The sequence below is a fragment of the Hemiscyllium ocellatum genome, chromosome 6 (assembly GCF_020745735.1).
Source record: "Hemiscyllium ocellatum isolate sHemOce1 chromosome 6, sHemOce1.pat.X.cur, whole genome shotgun sequence".
Classification (NCBI taxonomy): Eukaryota; Metazoa; Chordata; class Chondrichthyes; order Orectolobiformes; family Hemiscylliidae; genus Hemiscyllium; species Hemiscyllium ocellatum.
In genome coordinates, this window is record NC_083406.1 from 74,124,694 (window position 1) to 74,141,595 (window position 16,902).

General features: G+C 42.1%; 1 protein-coding gene across 3 annotated transcripts in view; it reads left to right on the top strand.

Moving 5' to 3' along the window:
* The first annotated feature begins 2,469 nt into the window (after positions 1–2,469).
* The window catches only part of LOC132816445 (E3 ubiquitin-protein ligase SH3RF3-like), a 370,186-nt gene continuing 355,753 nt past the window's right edge, over positions 2,470–16,902 (top strand). The window contains exon 1 of one of the 3 annotated variants that reach the window (XM_060826038.1): positions 2,470–3,292. In XM_060826038.1, coding sequence (XP_060682021.1) covers positions 2,915–3,292 — 378 coding nt within the window. In that variant the 5' untranslated portion in view covers positions 2,470–2,914. The remainder of the gene's footprint in view (positions 3,293–16,902) is intronic. The other 2 variants (XM_060826037.1, XM_060826039.1) reach the window with 2 other exon arrangements.

Below are 16,902 nucleotides of genomic sequence, written 5' to 3' on the forward strand. Positions count from 1 at the left end.
CCTCACAGCCCCATTGCACCTTCCCCTGCAACCAGAGAAGGTGTCACACCTTGCCCACTTACTTCCTCCCTCTCAGTGTCCATCAGCCCAAACACACCTTCAAGGTGAAGCAGTGATTTTCCTGCCCCTCACTCAATCCAGTTTATTGTATTAATTGTTCACAACGTACTCTCCTCTACACCGGGGAGACAAAACGCAGACTGGGTGGTCACCTTGCCCTCTTTATCTGTAAAAATGACCCAGAGCTTCCAGTCGGCCACTTCAATACACCACTGTGTTCCCATGGTAACATTTCTGCCTCAGGCAGTGTTCCAGCAAAGCTCAATGAAAACAGAAGGAACAACACTTCACCTTAGAGCCTTCACAAGTCAACACCAAGTTAAATATTGCAGAACACTCCATTCCTTGTCCATTACCTATCTCCACAACTTTTGGTCCTGTCACAAAAGGGGTTGCTTTCAGTATAGTTAACCCATTTTCAACTCTTCATATTGCTCACTATCAGCTACCTAGCTTCTCTGTCCTGAAGAAGGGCTTATGCCTGAAACGTCAATTCTCCTGTTTCTTCGATGCTGCCTGACCTGCTGCGCTTTTCCAGCAACACATTTTTAGGCTTTGATCTCCAGCATCTGCAGTCCTCACTTTGTCCTGGTTTACTGTCAGCATTTCCTTTCTTCACATTCTTTTCTCCCTCTCCCTCTGTCTCTGTCTCTCTCTTTCTTTGGGTTCCCTCTCCACCCGTCTACTTAGTTTTCCCTGTTCCCCCCACCCCATCAGCATTAATACCTCCTTCTCCTAACTGCTTCTGGTTCTGAAGAAGGATCATCCGACTTTAAATGTTTCTCTGTTTTCTCTTCACAGATGCTGCCAGACCTGCTGAGTTTCTCCAAACAAATCCTGTTTTTGTTTGTATCAGGACCCAAATAACTTCCTTACTGTGAACTGGTCACTGGATCATCAGCTCCTGGGCATTGATACCCTGTGGTAAGGGGTGACCGTCACTGTTAGCTAGGACCAATACCTAGATTTGAGTGGTGCTGGAAAAGTACAGCAGGTCAGGCAGCATCTGAGGAGCAGGAAAATCGATGTTTCGGGCAAAAGCCCTTCATCAGGAATGATTTTTGTCTGAAACGTCGATTTTCCTGTTCTTGGATGCTGCCTGACCTGCTATGCTTTTCCAGCACCACTCTAATCTAGACTCTGATCTCCAGCATCTGCAGTCCTCACTTTTGTCCCATGCCCAATACCTGCCTGCCTGTCTGTTTTGAAGAGCCTCCCAACCCATGAGCCGAACCTGAAAGGACCAGAAGCGCTCCCCCTCCCAAAAAAAAGTCAGCAAATTCAGCTATTTTTTTCTTCTAAAACAAAGGTGGCAGACTCTGTCATACCAGTCCATACCAGCTTATTCTTAATACACAACTGAAAGGGGATAGAAAGCTGCTTCCACCCACAACTCATAAATAAAAGCAAATTACTGCGGATGCTGGAATCTGAAACCAAAAGAGAAAATGCTGGAAAATCTCAGCAGGTCTGGCACCTCTGTAAGGAGAGAAAAGATCTGACGTTTCGAGTCTAACTGACCCTTTGTCTTTTCTCTCCTTACAGATGCTGCCAGACCTGCTGAGATTTTCCAGCATTTTCTTTTTTGGTTCCATCCACAACTCGTTTGCTCAGTCTGTAGGGTAGAAAGCTGCGGTTGATAAAATGACCACCACATTTGGTGAATGAATGAATGAACAGTGAATGAATGAATGAACGAACCTATTTCGGCGCTGTCTTTGTGAGTGTGTGTGTGTGTGTGGTGCCAATGGGAGCACAGGAGGTTTTGCTGAGCTGAAGTCTCCCCTGAAGAGGGCGACGTGGTCAAACATTTGCCTGGTCTTGCAGCAGCCTGTCTGAGTGGCACGCATTTCCGTCCCTCACTGACGCTGTCTGCGGGGCTGGGGAGAAAGGAACCGACACGGCGGAGGCTGGGGGGCAGGGGAGGGGAGGGGGGAGGGGGGGAAAAAGGAGGAGGGGAGGGAGAGAGGAATTGACAGATTGAAGGGAGCAGCGCTCCTCTCAGCCGCTGTGTGGACAGGTTTCCTGCTCAGCCCCCAGGAGTGGCGAGTCCGCTGAAGTAGTTTGAAGTGAGCGGGATCGCTGTGTGTGTGTGTGTGTGTGTGCTCGTCCCCCCCTGAACCGCAGGTCCCAGCAGCTCGGGCGGGGGCTTGGCTGGATGCGGCTCCCAGCCTGTGGTCATGGGCAGAACCTTCCCTCGCCTGGCAACTGTTCTCTCGGTGTTGGTGTGAGGATCTGCCGTCTTCCTGGAGTGAGGGGGAGGCAAAGGTTTCAGAATTAACTCGTTTCGGTGGAGGGTTCAAGTGCCTTGGAAATGGGCAGCCGCTGTTTGATCACGCTGAGTGCAATGTAGACACAAACTTCTCGTCTGGAGTCAGAGGGAGGGGGGTGGGCGGGTGGGGGAGCAGTTTTATTTCTGTTAAAAACGTGAATAGCGAACCTGACCAGGTAAGATCTGAAAGTGTCAAGGAAGAGGTTGGGAGGGGGAACAGCTAAGTCAGATGCTTTTGCTTCATTTCTCTTTCCATTTGTATTTATGTTGCAGCCCCCTGGTCTGAGCCCTGGGAGTTCAGGAGGGGGGGTTCAGTCTGCATGGGGAGACTTTCAAGGCTGTGTCAGTCGGAGATGGGGATGCGCTGGCAGCCCGCACTCAGATAGATGCAGCACATTGCTGCTGCTGTTGGGTTCTGACTTTTATTTCCAAAAGAGGGGGGGGGGAGGGGAATGGGGGGCAGGAATGCAGCGTGTCAGTCAACAGCTGGTTAGGTGGGGGGGTGGAATGTAAGTAAGGGAGAGCACTGTCCCCATTCTCTCCCCCCTCTGCCCTCCCCTCTCCCCTGACCCATGCTTGAAGATGGACGAGTCTTCCCTGCTGGACTTGCTGGAGTGCTCGGTGTGTTTGGAAAGGCTGGACGCTACTGCTAGGGTGCTGCCCTGTCAGCACACCTTCTGCAAGCGCTGCCTGGAGAAGATTGTCAGCTCCAGGAGCGAGCTGCGCTGTCCCGAGTGCCGGATCCTGGTGGACTGTGGCGTGGACGAGCTGCCCGCCAACATCCTGCTGGTGAGGCTGTTGGATGGCATTAAACAGAGGCCGAGGAACGGCAGGTCGACCCCTACCTCTGGCCCTGCGTCTTTCCCCTCCGGAGGGAGTGCAGCGTGTCCTGCTCCAGCAGCTCTGGGGACAACAACGAGAGAGCATCCCACAGGCAGTAACCGGAGCTCTCCAGGGAAGGTAATGTGCTGGCTTTGTATTTCTGTCACTCCAGTCTACATTATCTGCTGTGTCATTTACTGTTTTGAGACTATGACAGGCGTAAATCTAGGGCTTCATCTGTTCATTAAACCCTTTGAAAGGAGCAGCTTCCAATTTGGGATTATTCACTATTGTCACGGACTTTATACAATCTCCCAGATCAGCTCACAGTTTTTGTCTAATTTATGTAAAGGTTCTTGATTTCGCTCCCCTTTTGATATTCCAGTCTCATTCTTCCCCTTCCAAGTGGTCCAATGTTAATTTTCAGTATGTTCTTCTGGACTCTCAGGAAAGCGATTGTATTCGTGTCTGCGACGATATCTCTGCATGTCCATGTTTCAGAGAATAGCAGACAGTTATAAAATGTGAACCTGCATCAGCCTGTGTCAAACTGACAGAAATAGATTCCCCTACTCAAGAGTTAGACAGCTTTCTGGGCAAGTGCCTGAAAGTTTCACTGAGGTGGATGAAGGCTTCCTGTGAAATGGAATATAACCAACTGATTCTTAAACAATGTGCTAAGGTTATCAGCTCCCTGAGGGAGGGCTCCACCGCCAAAGCCTGTTCCTTTAGAGAAACAGGAACTCGGGTGACAAACAGGTGGATCAATGAGTGGGTAAAAATGAGTGGCTCAGTTTATGCTGCAGTTACTGTATCACCTGAAGCTTTCAACTCTAGGTCAGTTTATTTGCAGAGGTTTTAAAAATAAACAAGGTATTATATTATCAATTACCTTTTTGGCAGCTTGAAGAATAGATGCAATGTGTGGGTAAGTGGTGGCATGTATTGAGGAAAGTGGCAGCACACTTGAGTGAAGACAAATATTGCAATCCCTCAAAAGGTCAGGCAGCATCTGTGGAGAAGGAAATGGTGTTAGCCTTTCCAGTTTCATATAACGAAAAGATATCTTGCCGAAACACGGAGGGGAATTTTCCTAGACTGGTGGAGGAGGATTTATGTTTGGAAAATTGCAGGAAGTAAATTATGTTGGGAATCCCAATGTGGCTTTCCCAGAACTGAATTGGCACTGTAGCAGGAAGCCAGTTGAGGCACTTAGGTGTGGCGTTGAAAGGTCAGGAGCAGTCAGATGCTGATGCTGAAAGGAATAGGTCCCTCAGGCTAAACTCGATTTTGTATGAGGATAGCGACTTGATATCGCATCTCTGAAGTGACTCAGACACCACTGAGGGACAAGTGGCCCCTGTCTTATTTGTGAGATTGTGCAGCCATGTGCCTGTGCATAGAAGAAAGGCGACTGTATAGCCTGTCCCAGGATGGATGTATTGTCCCGGTTGAACTGGTGTCCCTCCTTATCTGTGTGTAAGGATACTAGTGATAGTTGGTCGTGTCTTTTGATGGCTAGTTGAAGAAAAAGACAGAATCAATTATAACTAGTATCCTTACACACAGACAACGAGGGACACCAGTTCGACTGGGACAATACATCCATCCTGGAATAATACATCCATCCTGGGACAGATTAAACAAAGACACGCACAGGAATTCCTTTGAGACCTGGCTATCAAACTGGAACGCCATTGATATGGACCCCATTTACCAACCTCTCAGAAAAAGAAACCAGAAGTGATATCATCCACCACAACAAGACACATAATTAGAAAGTGGGACAGCACATCAGTGCTTCAACAGAGGCTCACGGATGATGTTACCTAGCATGGTGACGAAACATCTGAGAACAAACCTTCCAGCTCAGTGAGCAAACTTACAACCTGAACCACAACCTGAGCTACAAATCACTGAGGTATCGCACTCAGTACTCTCTAGGCTAAGTGTCAGCTTCCTGGACCTCTCTTAGTCAAAGTGCCCCAGTGATTCCCACAGCTTGTGGTCACAGACCTCTGCATGCTGTCAAAGGAAGAGGCACCAGTAGACACCCACTGCCCAAGCCTATCAAAATGACCAAAGCCCTCAATTGCTTTCAAGTCATTGAGTTTTTACAGTATGAGAAAAAACCCTTCAGCCTATCATGAATACACCAGTCATCCATTTTCAGCGCTTTGCCTGTAATCTTGCATGCTATGGTGTTTCAAGTACTTGAGGGTGGGAACCTTCCAGATACCCACAATGCTCTGGGTGAAAAGCTTTATCTTCAAACTTCCTCTAACCCCTGTGCTCTTTTCATTAAAACTGTGCGCCCTGGTTATTGATACCTCCACTATTGGGGAAAGTTTCTCTCTATCTACTCTGTCAATGCCTCTCAGATCTTGGTACATCTCTATCACATTCCCCCCTTGACCCTCTTTGTTGTAAGGAAAAAGAAACAGCCTACTTGGTGTCTTTTCATAGCTAATCACCCCAGCCCTGACAACATCCTGGTGATTCCCTCTAGTGAAATCGCAACCTTCTTACAGCATCGCTACTAGAACTGCATGCAGTACTCTAGCTGTGGCCTATGTAATGTTACATACAGCTCCATCATAGCCTCATTGTTCTTGTATTCCATACCTTGACTAATAAATGTAAGTATTCCATATGCTTTCTTAGCCACCTTGTCTACTTGTTCTGTGCCTTCAAGGATTGCACATCAAGATCCCTTTGATCCTCTGTGTTTCCTAGTGACCTACTGTTCAACTTATACTGCCTTGCTTTGTTAGCTAAAGTCACTGGGATAACCTTGCTTTCTTAATCTTATCCCTCTCCCGAGGTGTGATTCTCAAGTTAAAGGCACCATCAGTTACCTCTTCCTATTGAAAGAGGAGTCTATGGTCCTCTGGTACTCTCTCTCACTTGCACATCCCTGCCTTCAACAGTGGCTCATATGTTCTGTTTCACTCTGTGTCACTCTATCTGTCTTTTTAGAGCTGGACCAGTGGAGGTGTGTGTATCTGTGCTGGTGGGAGGTTTTGCATGGTTCGTGTGATGGCGCTTTCTCAGACTGATGCTCTTCCACTGAGGAATACTTTTCTTTCTCCCTGATCTCTTGGCGCATCACCATCAATATATTTGTGGGTAATGAAAGACAAACTAGTGCTGCATGCAGATAAAGACCTATGCAGGTCACGGTGGTGGGTGGGAGGGGCATGTCACTAATGCAGTAATAAAGGATCACAGTTGTGCCAAGGCTCATTAGATATCCTTCATTGTTGCATTAAGTTGACAACTCCTTCCCTCCCACCACAAAAACTCTCCTAACTGAACAGCAAATCTAGAGGTTGGCTGTTAATTGGATAACTCTGGGAAAGAACAACTGGAAGGTCTGCCAACTGATGGCTTAGGCAATGCCCACCAACGCCAAACGATTAAAGCAGTAAAATACTACCCATGAGCTCAGCTTCTCTTTCCATGGATGATCAGATTAGATTCCCTACAGTGTGGAAACAGGCCCTTCGGCCCAACCGCTTGGGACATATTGAGTATCTCTAGAACTTCAGTATTTTGAAACTGCAGTATTTTGTTTTAATGTTTGTTTTGTTTTTTCTTTCAATTTGTTTATATTCAACTGATAGTAAAATGGATAGTAATGTGAAAAACCAGGTTCTGGTATTTCTGTATATTTCAACATGGATTCCAGATGCTGTAATGTATGACATGTAGAATTGACATACAAATTTAAACCTTGATGTTTTCAGAATTAAGTTATTTTTAATCTTAATTACATATGATTTAATTATTATTGTGTTCAATTTCTTTTGGTGGATAGTGTAGAGAGAACGTCCAGATATTAATCTCGGTAATGCAATTAAAAGTGCACACAGTGGATTGTCTCAAGGTTACAGGGCATATGATTTATTACTTAGTGGTGGAGCTGTCACCATCTGCTCCTAGTGATTGTGCTGTGTGTGACACAGGAATAATGGGTCCGGTTCATTATTTGCATCATTTGAGTCACATGGAGGGCAAGTTGTCTTATTTGCTGGCATGTGTGAACACCTGATTTTGTATTTCATCACGTTAATTAATTTGAAGCTTTCCATTGTGCTTTTTGAGAATAGTTTGAAAGCTCACTATCTCCTTTGTTACCACCATCATTCCCACTACCTACATTATCTGATACTGTACTGCAGTGGCATACAAAAATCTACTTTTAACTCACTGGCCAATCTTGTAAAATTTATTTCAGTATTTAAGGATGAAATCAATTTATGTAGTATGGAGCCTTCTTTGTTCATTGCAATTCAGTTTGAAATAATGTTTTATTCTGGAGAAATGCTTACAAAATTGCTTGGCATTAGTATATGCACCAGACCATTTCTACATTTCAGAGCATATTGCTGAACAGTGTCCTGTAAATTTTCTGAAGAGATTGCACAGAATACTGTTATTTCTCATCAGGAATTTCCTTAAACATTTTGACATATAGTTGAAATGGATCTTAACACTTCTAAGAGATAGCTTTGTTACCGTAAGCATTGATAGATAAAATACAGGATTGCCGTAAGGAAGTAGCTTTACTCTGCCAGTTGCACAGATGTCAAATGCTCTCAGGCACTTTTCCCAATGTCATATTCGGTTAAGTACTAATTGTCAGCAAGCTATTTGATCATAGGAAATTTTGTGGTGAAACGTGAGCCTACCTATACTTGGATAACTGTCCATCCATGTTTTGAGCACCAGTCATTGGTTAACGATCTGCAGTAGGAACCTAATAATTTCCTGTTCATACCTTGGGACACAGGAATTAACTATAGCATTGCAACTGCTGCTCCCTCTGAGATTAACTAATCTAAACTTTGAGAATTTGGCTAATTATGATTCCATTACTTCTGGGATAAGTTGGCTGAACTGTTGCATGAGAGTTTTCAACTGATGTTACAAAGTACAGTTATGCAGGGCAGATGAGAAGAGGCTGTTTAAACCCTTAACCAATTCATGATGAGATTTAAATTCAATGGTGCATTTTTCTACCCTGGGTCAGAAGGATTGGCACCATTGTCCATGAAAAAATTGAAAACTATTCTTCCTACCAGAATGTAAGTTAGTCATTTTGCAACATTATTTGATTACTTGATTACTTTGAGTGAGATATTTTGAAATTTACCCACAAATACCCATTAATTTGAAATGTGTCCTGTGAACAATTGTATTGTTTGCTATCATGCCACTGTTATTATGTAACATTCTTCCTGACTGTTGTCAGCAGGCTGATTTTGATTCATACGTCTTTATTGCTTCATATTTCATTATTCTCAGGCAGCCAAAAAAAAGCTTTCGAACAGACCTCTTGATCCTTCCACTGGGTGCTTCTTATTAAACACTTTAGGCTGACTGTTTTCTAAGTCTGAATCTGACTTGAGATGCCCATCTCCCTGGCTCCAGTATCCCCTCTTCACCCATTGGAGCAGACTGGCATTGCTCCTTTTTGAATGTGATTGGTAAATCTGCACTGTTAGAGTAATATTGCTTTGACTGAGGCTTTCTACAATGCTGCAATTGATAGTAAAATCCATACTTTATTGTTGTTTGGATGCACTTACACCAGCTGAATACTCTGCTGATACAAATAGTTATAAATTGTAATAATGTCAGGGAATAGGATGTACACTGTACATGATTTTAGACAAAAGCATCATCATCCTGGGATGTATTTAGGTCAAGGTTTGGGAGCAGGACACACAAATGCTGCTAATAAAACTGAAAGACGTTCTCCCTGTCCTACAGTTGCCATCCCGCCCGCCATGCTGTTCTTTGCTAGGTTGCCGTCATACTTCCAACAATCCCGTGTAGAATGTCGAAAGTATGCTGGAAGGATAATGATAGTTAATATTCAACAAGAAATCTTTGGATGTCGAATGAAAAGCTATCCCAACTTCAAGAACATTCTTGTTTACTTTGTTGCTAGTATTTTTGTAAAAACCTATTTCAAGTTTTCTGAAAAGTTTTCAATTCTGCAGGTACTGGACATTTGGTATTTTGATTTAATACTTCCATAAATGAAAATTATATGACTATTGTATTTAAATGTCTTTAACAGCTTTTTATTCTTAAGAATTATGCATGTCATGTAGGGATAAAACTGAAGTCCCAGAGGACCATACAGACGACTGATGGTGAGTTTAAGCTGAGGATCACTATGCAAGGGGCAAAGTTGAGAAAGTGGAACCTTCATGGTAACCTCAGCTTGTGTGGTAACTGAACCTGCATTATTGGCATCAATCTGCATCACAAAACAGTTGTCCAGCCAACTGACTCCTAATTAAGAGGTTGCTTGAATTTATTGACCTCAATGTCCAAGTACAGTATGTGCAGAATGATCGAATAATGAGTCTCAGTTTTATTTTTATTACATGTATTTGCACTGACAAAATGATTGAAAGTCATTTAACAGCCCAGATACATTGCCAAAATGAAACTGTTTTGGAACTCAGCTATAGTTATATATAAAGTGATGGAACTCAGATCAATACAGTTGCTGCAAAACCACTCACGTTTTGAAGTATAGTTCAGAATTGCAATGTGGATGCCTTTTTAAAAACAGGAATACAGTTTTCACTCTTGCATGCCATTTATGTAAATCCAGTCAAGAACATTGGGTGGCACGGTGGCACAGTGGTTAGCACTGCTGCCTCACAGCGCCTGTAGACCTGGGTTCAATTCCCGACTCAGGCGACTGACTGTGTGGAGTTTGCACGTTCTCCCCGTGTCTGCGTGGGTTTCCTCCGGGTGCTCCGGTTTCCTCCCACAGTCCAAAGATGTGCGGGTCAGGTGAATTGGCCAAGCTAAATTGCCCGTAGTGTTAGGTAAGGGGTAAATGTAGGGGTATGGGTGGGTTGCGCTTCGGCGGGTCGGTGTGGACTTGTTGGGCCGAAGGGCCTGTTTCCACACTGTAAGTCTAATCTAATTAAAAAAAACATTGTAAAGTGACGTTGATGGTTCTCACATAACCCATTACTCTTTCTACTTCCAGTTTCTTCTGTGCTCTCCTGAGAAATGTCATTATAAACTTCTTCTCATTTCTCAACTTTGTAATTTTGGGTCTTTCATTGGCCATAACACTTTTTACAGATTTTGGACCGCTGGGCCACTCTTTTCCTCCACCATTGCTTGATCATAATGTTTCCAAGAGCCATTCCTCCTGTTATGGGTCTTACCTTTGCTTACCCTCCACCCTAATCTCCAACAAGTGAGGAGCCTATAGACTTTAACAGTAAAATTAACAAAAACACTGCACCCGATACCTTCTCTAATTTCTATCCTACCTTCCAACATGCCCTCTCCAAGCTCATCTTGTCTGAGTGATTACTTTCAGCTTCCTTCATCTGAATCCCATTAAACTGCTAGCCAACTAACTGCTGGAATGCACTGCCAACAGTGGTAGTAGTCAAATACATATTGGAATTGATTCACCAGTCAGACTGATAAGCCTCTGGGGGTCTCTGCCACAGAAAGTGGTTAAGGGAAAGCATTGAATACTTTCAAGAAAGAGTTAAATATTGTTCTTAGGGCTAAAGGAATCAAAGGTTATAAGGGGAAAAAGGGAACAGAGTAATGAATTCAGCCATGTATACAGTGAATGGTTGAGCAGGCTTGAAGGATCAAATGACCTAGTTCTGCACCTATTTCTTTTGTCACTCTGTTTCTATGATTCACAATCCCTGGTACAGTATCCATCCAGCTTTGCTGTCATTAGAATTTGGAACAGGCCACACAGTGCCCTTCATTTCTCCATTTTACCCTAAATTAAGTACACAGTCTCAATATACAACAATTTTGTAAAACTTCTGTTTTGTAACTTCTCCCCTCAAAAAGAAAAAGTTATCACCAAAGGGATAAGTTTTCAAAAATACTATCCAAATTAAAGCATTCCAAACAGTCAATCACTATCTTGTTATATTCGATAAAATATATATTAAACAATTTATCTTGGCAGTGCCACAGTAGTTAACTCATATCAACCAAACACATGTAGCAGCTAGGACCCCAAATACAATTTATGTAGAATTTTACCATTCCTTCACTCATAAATAAAAATTTGCTTCACTACTAATGGCTTTGCCCTCTGTGATGTGTTGTGGTAAATCTCCTTTTTCATGTTGAGTAAATTTCACTGTGTTTGCATGTTAAAAGATGGCACAGTTGATTCAATGTGGGTAATGTAAAGAAAGACCCTTGCTTGTTGACAAATCTTGTGATTTTTGAATTTCATTATCTGAAGACTGTAAATTGAGACTAAATCCTTTGTCACCACTCCACTTCTCATGTAGCTCCAACATATTCTTTTGTGCATCCTTCAAATTGGTCTTTGAACCACATAGTCCAATTTCTTAAGCTTGACCTCCATTTTTTTGAATAGCTGTGAGGTTTTGTTTCTTCATAGCCAGCAACAAGGCTTAGTAATATTTGTCTTGGTCCTTCCACGGCCTATGGGTGTTATCTGTTTTGTACTTTTGCTTCCTCACATCTCTCCTCTGTACTTCCACCCCCATCTCAAACAAGTGGGGGGGGTTTGTAGGTTTTATCACTAAGGTTAATAAGTTCATCCCATTACTCCCAGCCCCAATTTTCTCTGACTAAGTTTTGGAATGGTCAAAGCCATTACCCTTGTCACACATGTCATATCCTCATTGCCAGCTTCATGTCCCTCCTGTGTTAGATTGAACCTTTGTATTCATTTGCATTCTGAATATCCATTAGACTCTGAAGTAAGCTTCCCATTCTCCAATGCTAAAAAATGGTATCTCATTCAAAAAAGATGTCACTGTATCCCATTGTCTGTATCCCACTCCACACCCAGCTTCACTTATCCAGCATCCCTGTCCTCACTAAATTGCAATAGTTTCATGTCCATTAATTCCTCTAATCTATTTCTCTCATCTCATTTTCTCCGGTACATTCAAAGCTCCAGGACTATGTGATGAGGTATGCACTAAAGCTTGAGGCTGCTGCCATCAAGGTGCAGTGGTGAAAGGCCAATATTTAAGGCCTTTGTGCCATGATAGTTTGAGAGTCTGTTAACTTATAGAATCCATCATAGCTTGTATCCAATTTTTGAATCTGATTTGAGTCACCTAAGAGTGCAGATGATTAAATGTGAAATGTGATATTTTAAATGTATTTATTACATCTTACACAATACACTATTTCATCTATCTCTTATTTCTTCTCCACTCCCAGAAAGCTAGTACTATTTAGCTTAAAACCCCAATATTCATAAACAGTCATCTGGTACCAATGCAGTGTAACATACAACAGTGAAAAAAATTGGTTCAAAAAGGTCGTGTTTCAGAAGGCAACAAACCAAATGGAACCAAAATGTTATATGATTGCAAATATATTTCTGTTAAGCGTTCTGAACTTTATTGTCATTCTTAGTAGAATTATGTAGTCAATCAGTTGATGGTTTGACTATTGGATTTTTTTTAAGAAATGGCTTCAAAGGTGGCTCATCTTGACCCAACAAAGCATGTAACTGTTAGTGCAGTGATACATTCTGTTTGACTTGGTTTTGATGTTATTCTTTCTGTGTGATAAGTGTTAAAACTGATGGTTTGCCAGACTTACAGTATGGGAATCTGAATGAGGCTTGAAGTGTTAGAAAACACAGTTTCTGATTTATTGCTCACTTGAAGCATGACCATTTGAGGAAGTATGACGGTCTGTAATAGTTTCAGTGCTGTAGTTATTGCTTTTCTTTGTGCTAATGACAGTTTGAGAGGAGGAGGTTGGCTGCCTATAGGTGCTAGAAATGCGGGCTGCTATCATGATTGAAATTGATGAAACATTTCTGATCCTTACAAGGTTCATTACAATGAAAGAAAGTCTGCACTAATCTGCTTTTACAAAGCAGCAAAGGAGAATAATCCTGTACATGAGCTGCTGGTACAGCTGTTACCAACCAGTCTTTGCATAGTTATACAGGGATTCAGACAAGGAGAAGTTTCATGTTTTATTCCAGTTCAGTACTGTGTTCCCAGCTTGTTGTACAGGTATGGTAATTGGTCGTAGCATATTTTGACTTGAAAAAACATTAAAAATAGAAGCAGAAGATGATGTTCCCATCAAACAGAGAATCTTGAACTATGGTACACAGTTACAGAATAAAGGGACAATCATTTAAAACCAAGATGCAAAGGATTTTTTTTTCTCTCAGAGGCTAGTGAATGTCTATAATTCTTTACCCCAGAGAGTTGTGGAGATTAGATCATTGGATGTATCTATAGAGGAGCTTGATAAGGTTTGAGATATGAGGACATTAACGGGTGTGCTGAGCTGGCATGAAAGAGGAGTTCAGCATGGGGCAAATCAGGCACGATCCTGTTTAATTGGCAGGGCATGTTGAGGGTCTTAATGGCCTATTCAGCATCTTTCCTGTGAAACTCCCTTAGAATGTTGAATACTTTAATATGATCACCTCTCATTCACTCTAATGAATAAAGGCATAACCAGATTAGCCAGTCTTGATAAGTCAGGCCCTTTTTGCCAGGGGTCAACCAAGTAAATTGCTTTTGATCTGTCTCCAGCTGTATCCGGTTTTAAATGTGGGACCAAAACTGCATGTTATTCCAGGTGCAATTCACCAACATCCTGTACGGTTGTAACAAGACTCCCCTCTTTTTCAACTCCCCAGCAATAAAGGCCAGAATTCTATTTGTTTTTTTAAGTACATGCTGCACCTATATGCAGAGTTTTGAGTTTCATGCAGAGGGTGGTGTGTGTCTGGAGTGAGCTGCCAGAGGAAGTGGAGGAGGCTGGTACAGTTACGACAATTAAAAGGCATCTGGATAGGTACACAAATATGAAAGAGTTAGGGGAAATAGGCCAAATACTAGCAAATGGTACGAGATTTATTTAGGATATCTGATCAGCATTGGACTGAAGGGTCTGTGCTGTACATCTCTATGACTCTATGACTCTTGGGTATCTTCTCCTGTCTTCCAGGATTTTCTCCCTGCTCCCTAGTTTTCTCCTCATTTACAATGAGAATCATGTCCCCCTTTTTCAAGATTTCCAAACCCCCCTATCCCCAACTGGAATTTGGTTTCCCCCCCCTCCCACCGATCCATGCTTTCCAAATGATCCCCTCCTCCCATGTGATCTACTCATTGGGTCTCTTCACACAATTCCCTTCCGAATGAGATTTTCTACTGTACTTAGAGCTCCATGTTCCCTGTACTTCTAACTGTTGTTTCTGCTGTCTCTTCTGGCCCCGTAAATATTGGGGCCAATCAATCTTAAATTGGATCTGCCATCAGGAACTTAAAGTCATAGAATCATACAGCACGGAAACAGACCCTTCAGTCTACACCGATCAGGTTTTCTAAAACAAGCTACTCCCATTTGATTGCATTTGATCCAGATCCCTCTAAACCATTCCTATTCATGTATCTGTCCAAATGTCTTTTTAATTTTTAAACTGTACCTGCATCTATCAGTACATTCCACATACGCATCATGCTCTGTGTGAAAAAGTTGGCCCTCAGGTCCACTTCAGATCTTTCCATGTTCACTTTAAACCTATGCCATCGAGTTTTGAACTCCCCTATCCTAGGGAAGACGTCTGCTATTCACCTTGTCTATGCAAATCATGATTTTCTAAACCTCCATAAAGTCACCGCTCAGTCTACAGTTCAGACAAAAAATGTCCCAGTCTATCTAGCCTCTCTTTATAACACTTTGGTCAACATAAGTTGGTGTGATGAGTCACAGCTTGCAATGTAAGATATATTGCTTAGTGATTGTCAATAGTCTTACACCTAGCAGTTGAGATCAAGGGCTCGTACTCTCATCCAGTAATTAAACCTGCTTTTTAAACCAGCCATCATTAATTTTAGCTTGCCTTCTTAAAGGGTGGATGATCTGTTTTTAAATGATTCAGTGCAGCAGGACAGTCAAGTCCAAGTCTAGTTCCATAAATGCAATTTCCTACCTTTGGTGCAGAGTTGGCATCTCACATGAAGTTTCACACCAGACTGATTTGAATTGCTTCTCTTAAGTTGATTCCTAACTTTCAGAAGGCTCATAATGATGGATGCATTAATTAGCACAAAGTGGGATGGTGGTTATTACCATTGTTATGACACGGAGATAAACCCCTCTGTTACTTAAACCCAAACACCCAGAAAAGCTTGCCTCGCTTTGTAATCTGTTAAAATGGGAGTGACAGCAAACTCCCAAATTCCACTATTTAAAGAAAATAACATCAATTTATTTTTTAACTCTAAAAGTGAACATTAAACAATTATTCACAATTCTAAGCCCCCTTTCTCTTAACTGTTTATTATCTACCTCCAAATCTATAAAATATGCAGTTCCAATAAGACATATTAAAATTATATCAACTTAATTTCAAAACCACACAGTGTTATCATCTTCTGTGTCTTTTTTGTTCCGGCTATAGACCTCCCTGGGTCATCGTCTTTTTTTACTGTGAGTATGTTTAATATGAAAAAGTACCTTTGATAGAGAGTGCTTCCTTATTTCTTGGAGAGCAAGGTGTTAGATCTCCAGGCATTTCTGTCTTGATGGCAGTTGTTTCTCTCCAATTTTCAACATGTCCTCATTTTTATATCTCCAACATCAGATTGTGTCATTCGTTCAATGTTGGCAAAACAATAAATTCAAGCTCAATTGGATTTTAGTATCCTGGGGCATAATTTAAACTAATTGCTTAAATTTTAATTGTTGTCAAAACAGCATCCAAAACTCAGTTATCTCTTTCACAGCCAAATGTTACAATTTTCAATTTTCCAGTATACTCTGTGACTGTCATCTAGTCATATCACAAAGTGCTTCTAATCTCTCAGTTCAGAACAACATTCACACTCCCTTAAAGGTACAGTACATGCCTTTAACTTCATAACACCATGCACTAGGTAAACTGGAAGGGACTCTACCCCTTAGTGAAGGGATCAATTGTCAAGTAAAGGCAGGATGTTTAGAGGGGATGTGAGGAAAGATTTTTTTTCCTCTCAGAGGGTGGTGGGAATTTGAAACTCACTACCTCTAGGTGTTTGATGGAGGCAGAAACCCTCATAATGTTTAAGAAATATTTAGTTGTGTATTTGTGATACCAAATCATACAAGGCTACGGGCCAAGTGCCAGAAAATGGGATTAGAGTAGTTTGTTGGTTGTTTTTGGCTGGCGCAGACTTACAGGGTTAAAGGGCATTTTTCTGTGCTGTCATCATCTATGACTCTGTGTTAGTTTGCCGTCTAGAAATATATAAATGGAAAAAAACTCTGATATTACTCTGTATCTAATGGGAAATATCAATCCATTTACAGTAAAATATCTCTTGGAGGTCCTTTTGGACTTAGGATGTTTGGTTGCACTCTGCTCTGATAGCTGGCTAATATGTCCGTAAATGATAAAGGGCACATTTGACAAATTGTGCCGCAGGGAGGGCAGATTTCTTCTTATTCATTCAAGGCGTGTGTCTGTCATTGGCTTGGCCAGCCTTTAATAGCCATTCCTAATTGCCCAGAGGGCAGACAGAAGTCAACCATGTTGACAAGAGCCAGACCAGGTAAGGACAGCAGTTTCCTTCCCTAAAAGTCAGTAGTGAACCAGGTGAGATTTTCTGACAAACAGCCACAGCGTCATGGTCATCTTAATTCCAATTTTTACTGAATTCCAACTCTATCACTGACCATGGCAAGATTTGAACCCAAGTTCCCAGAATGTTGTCTGG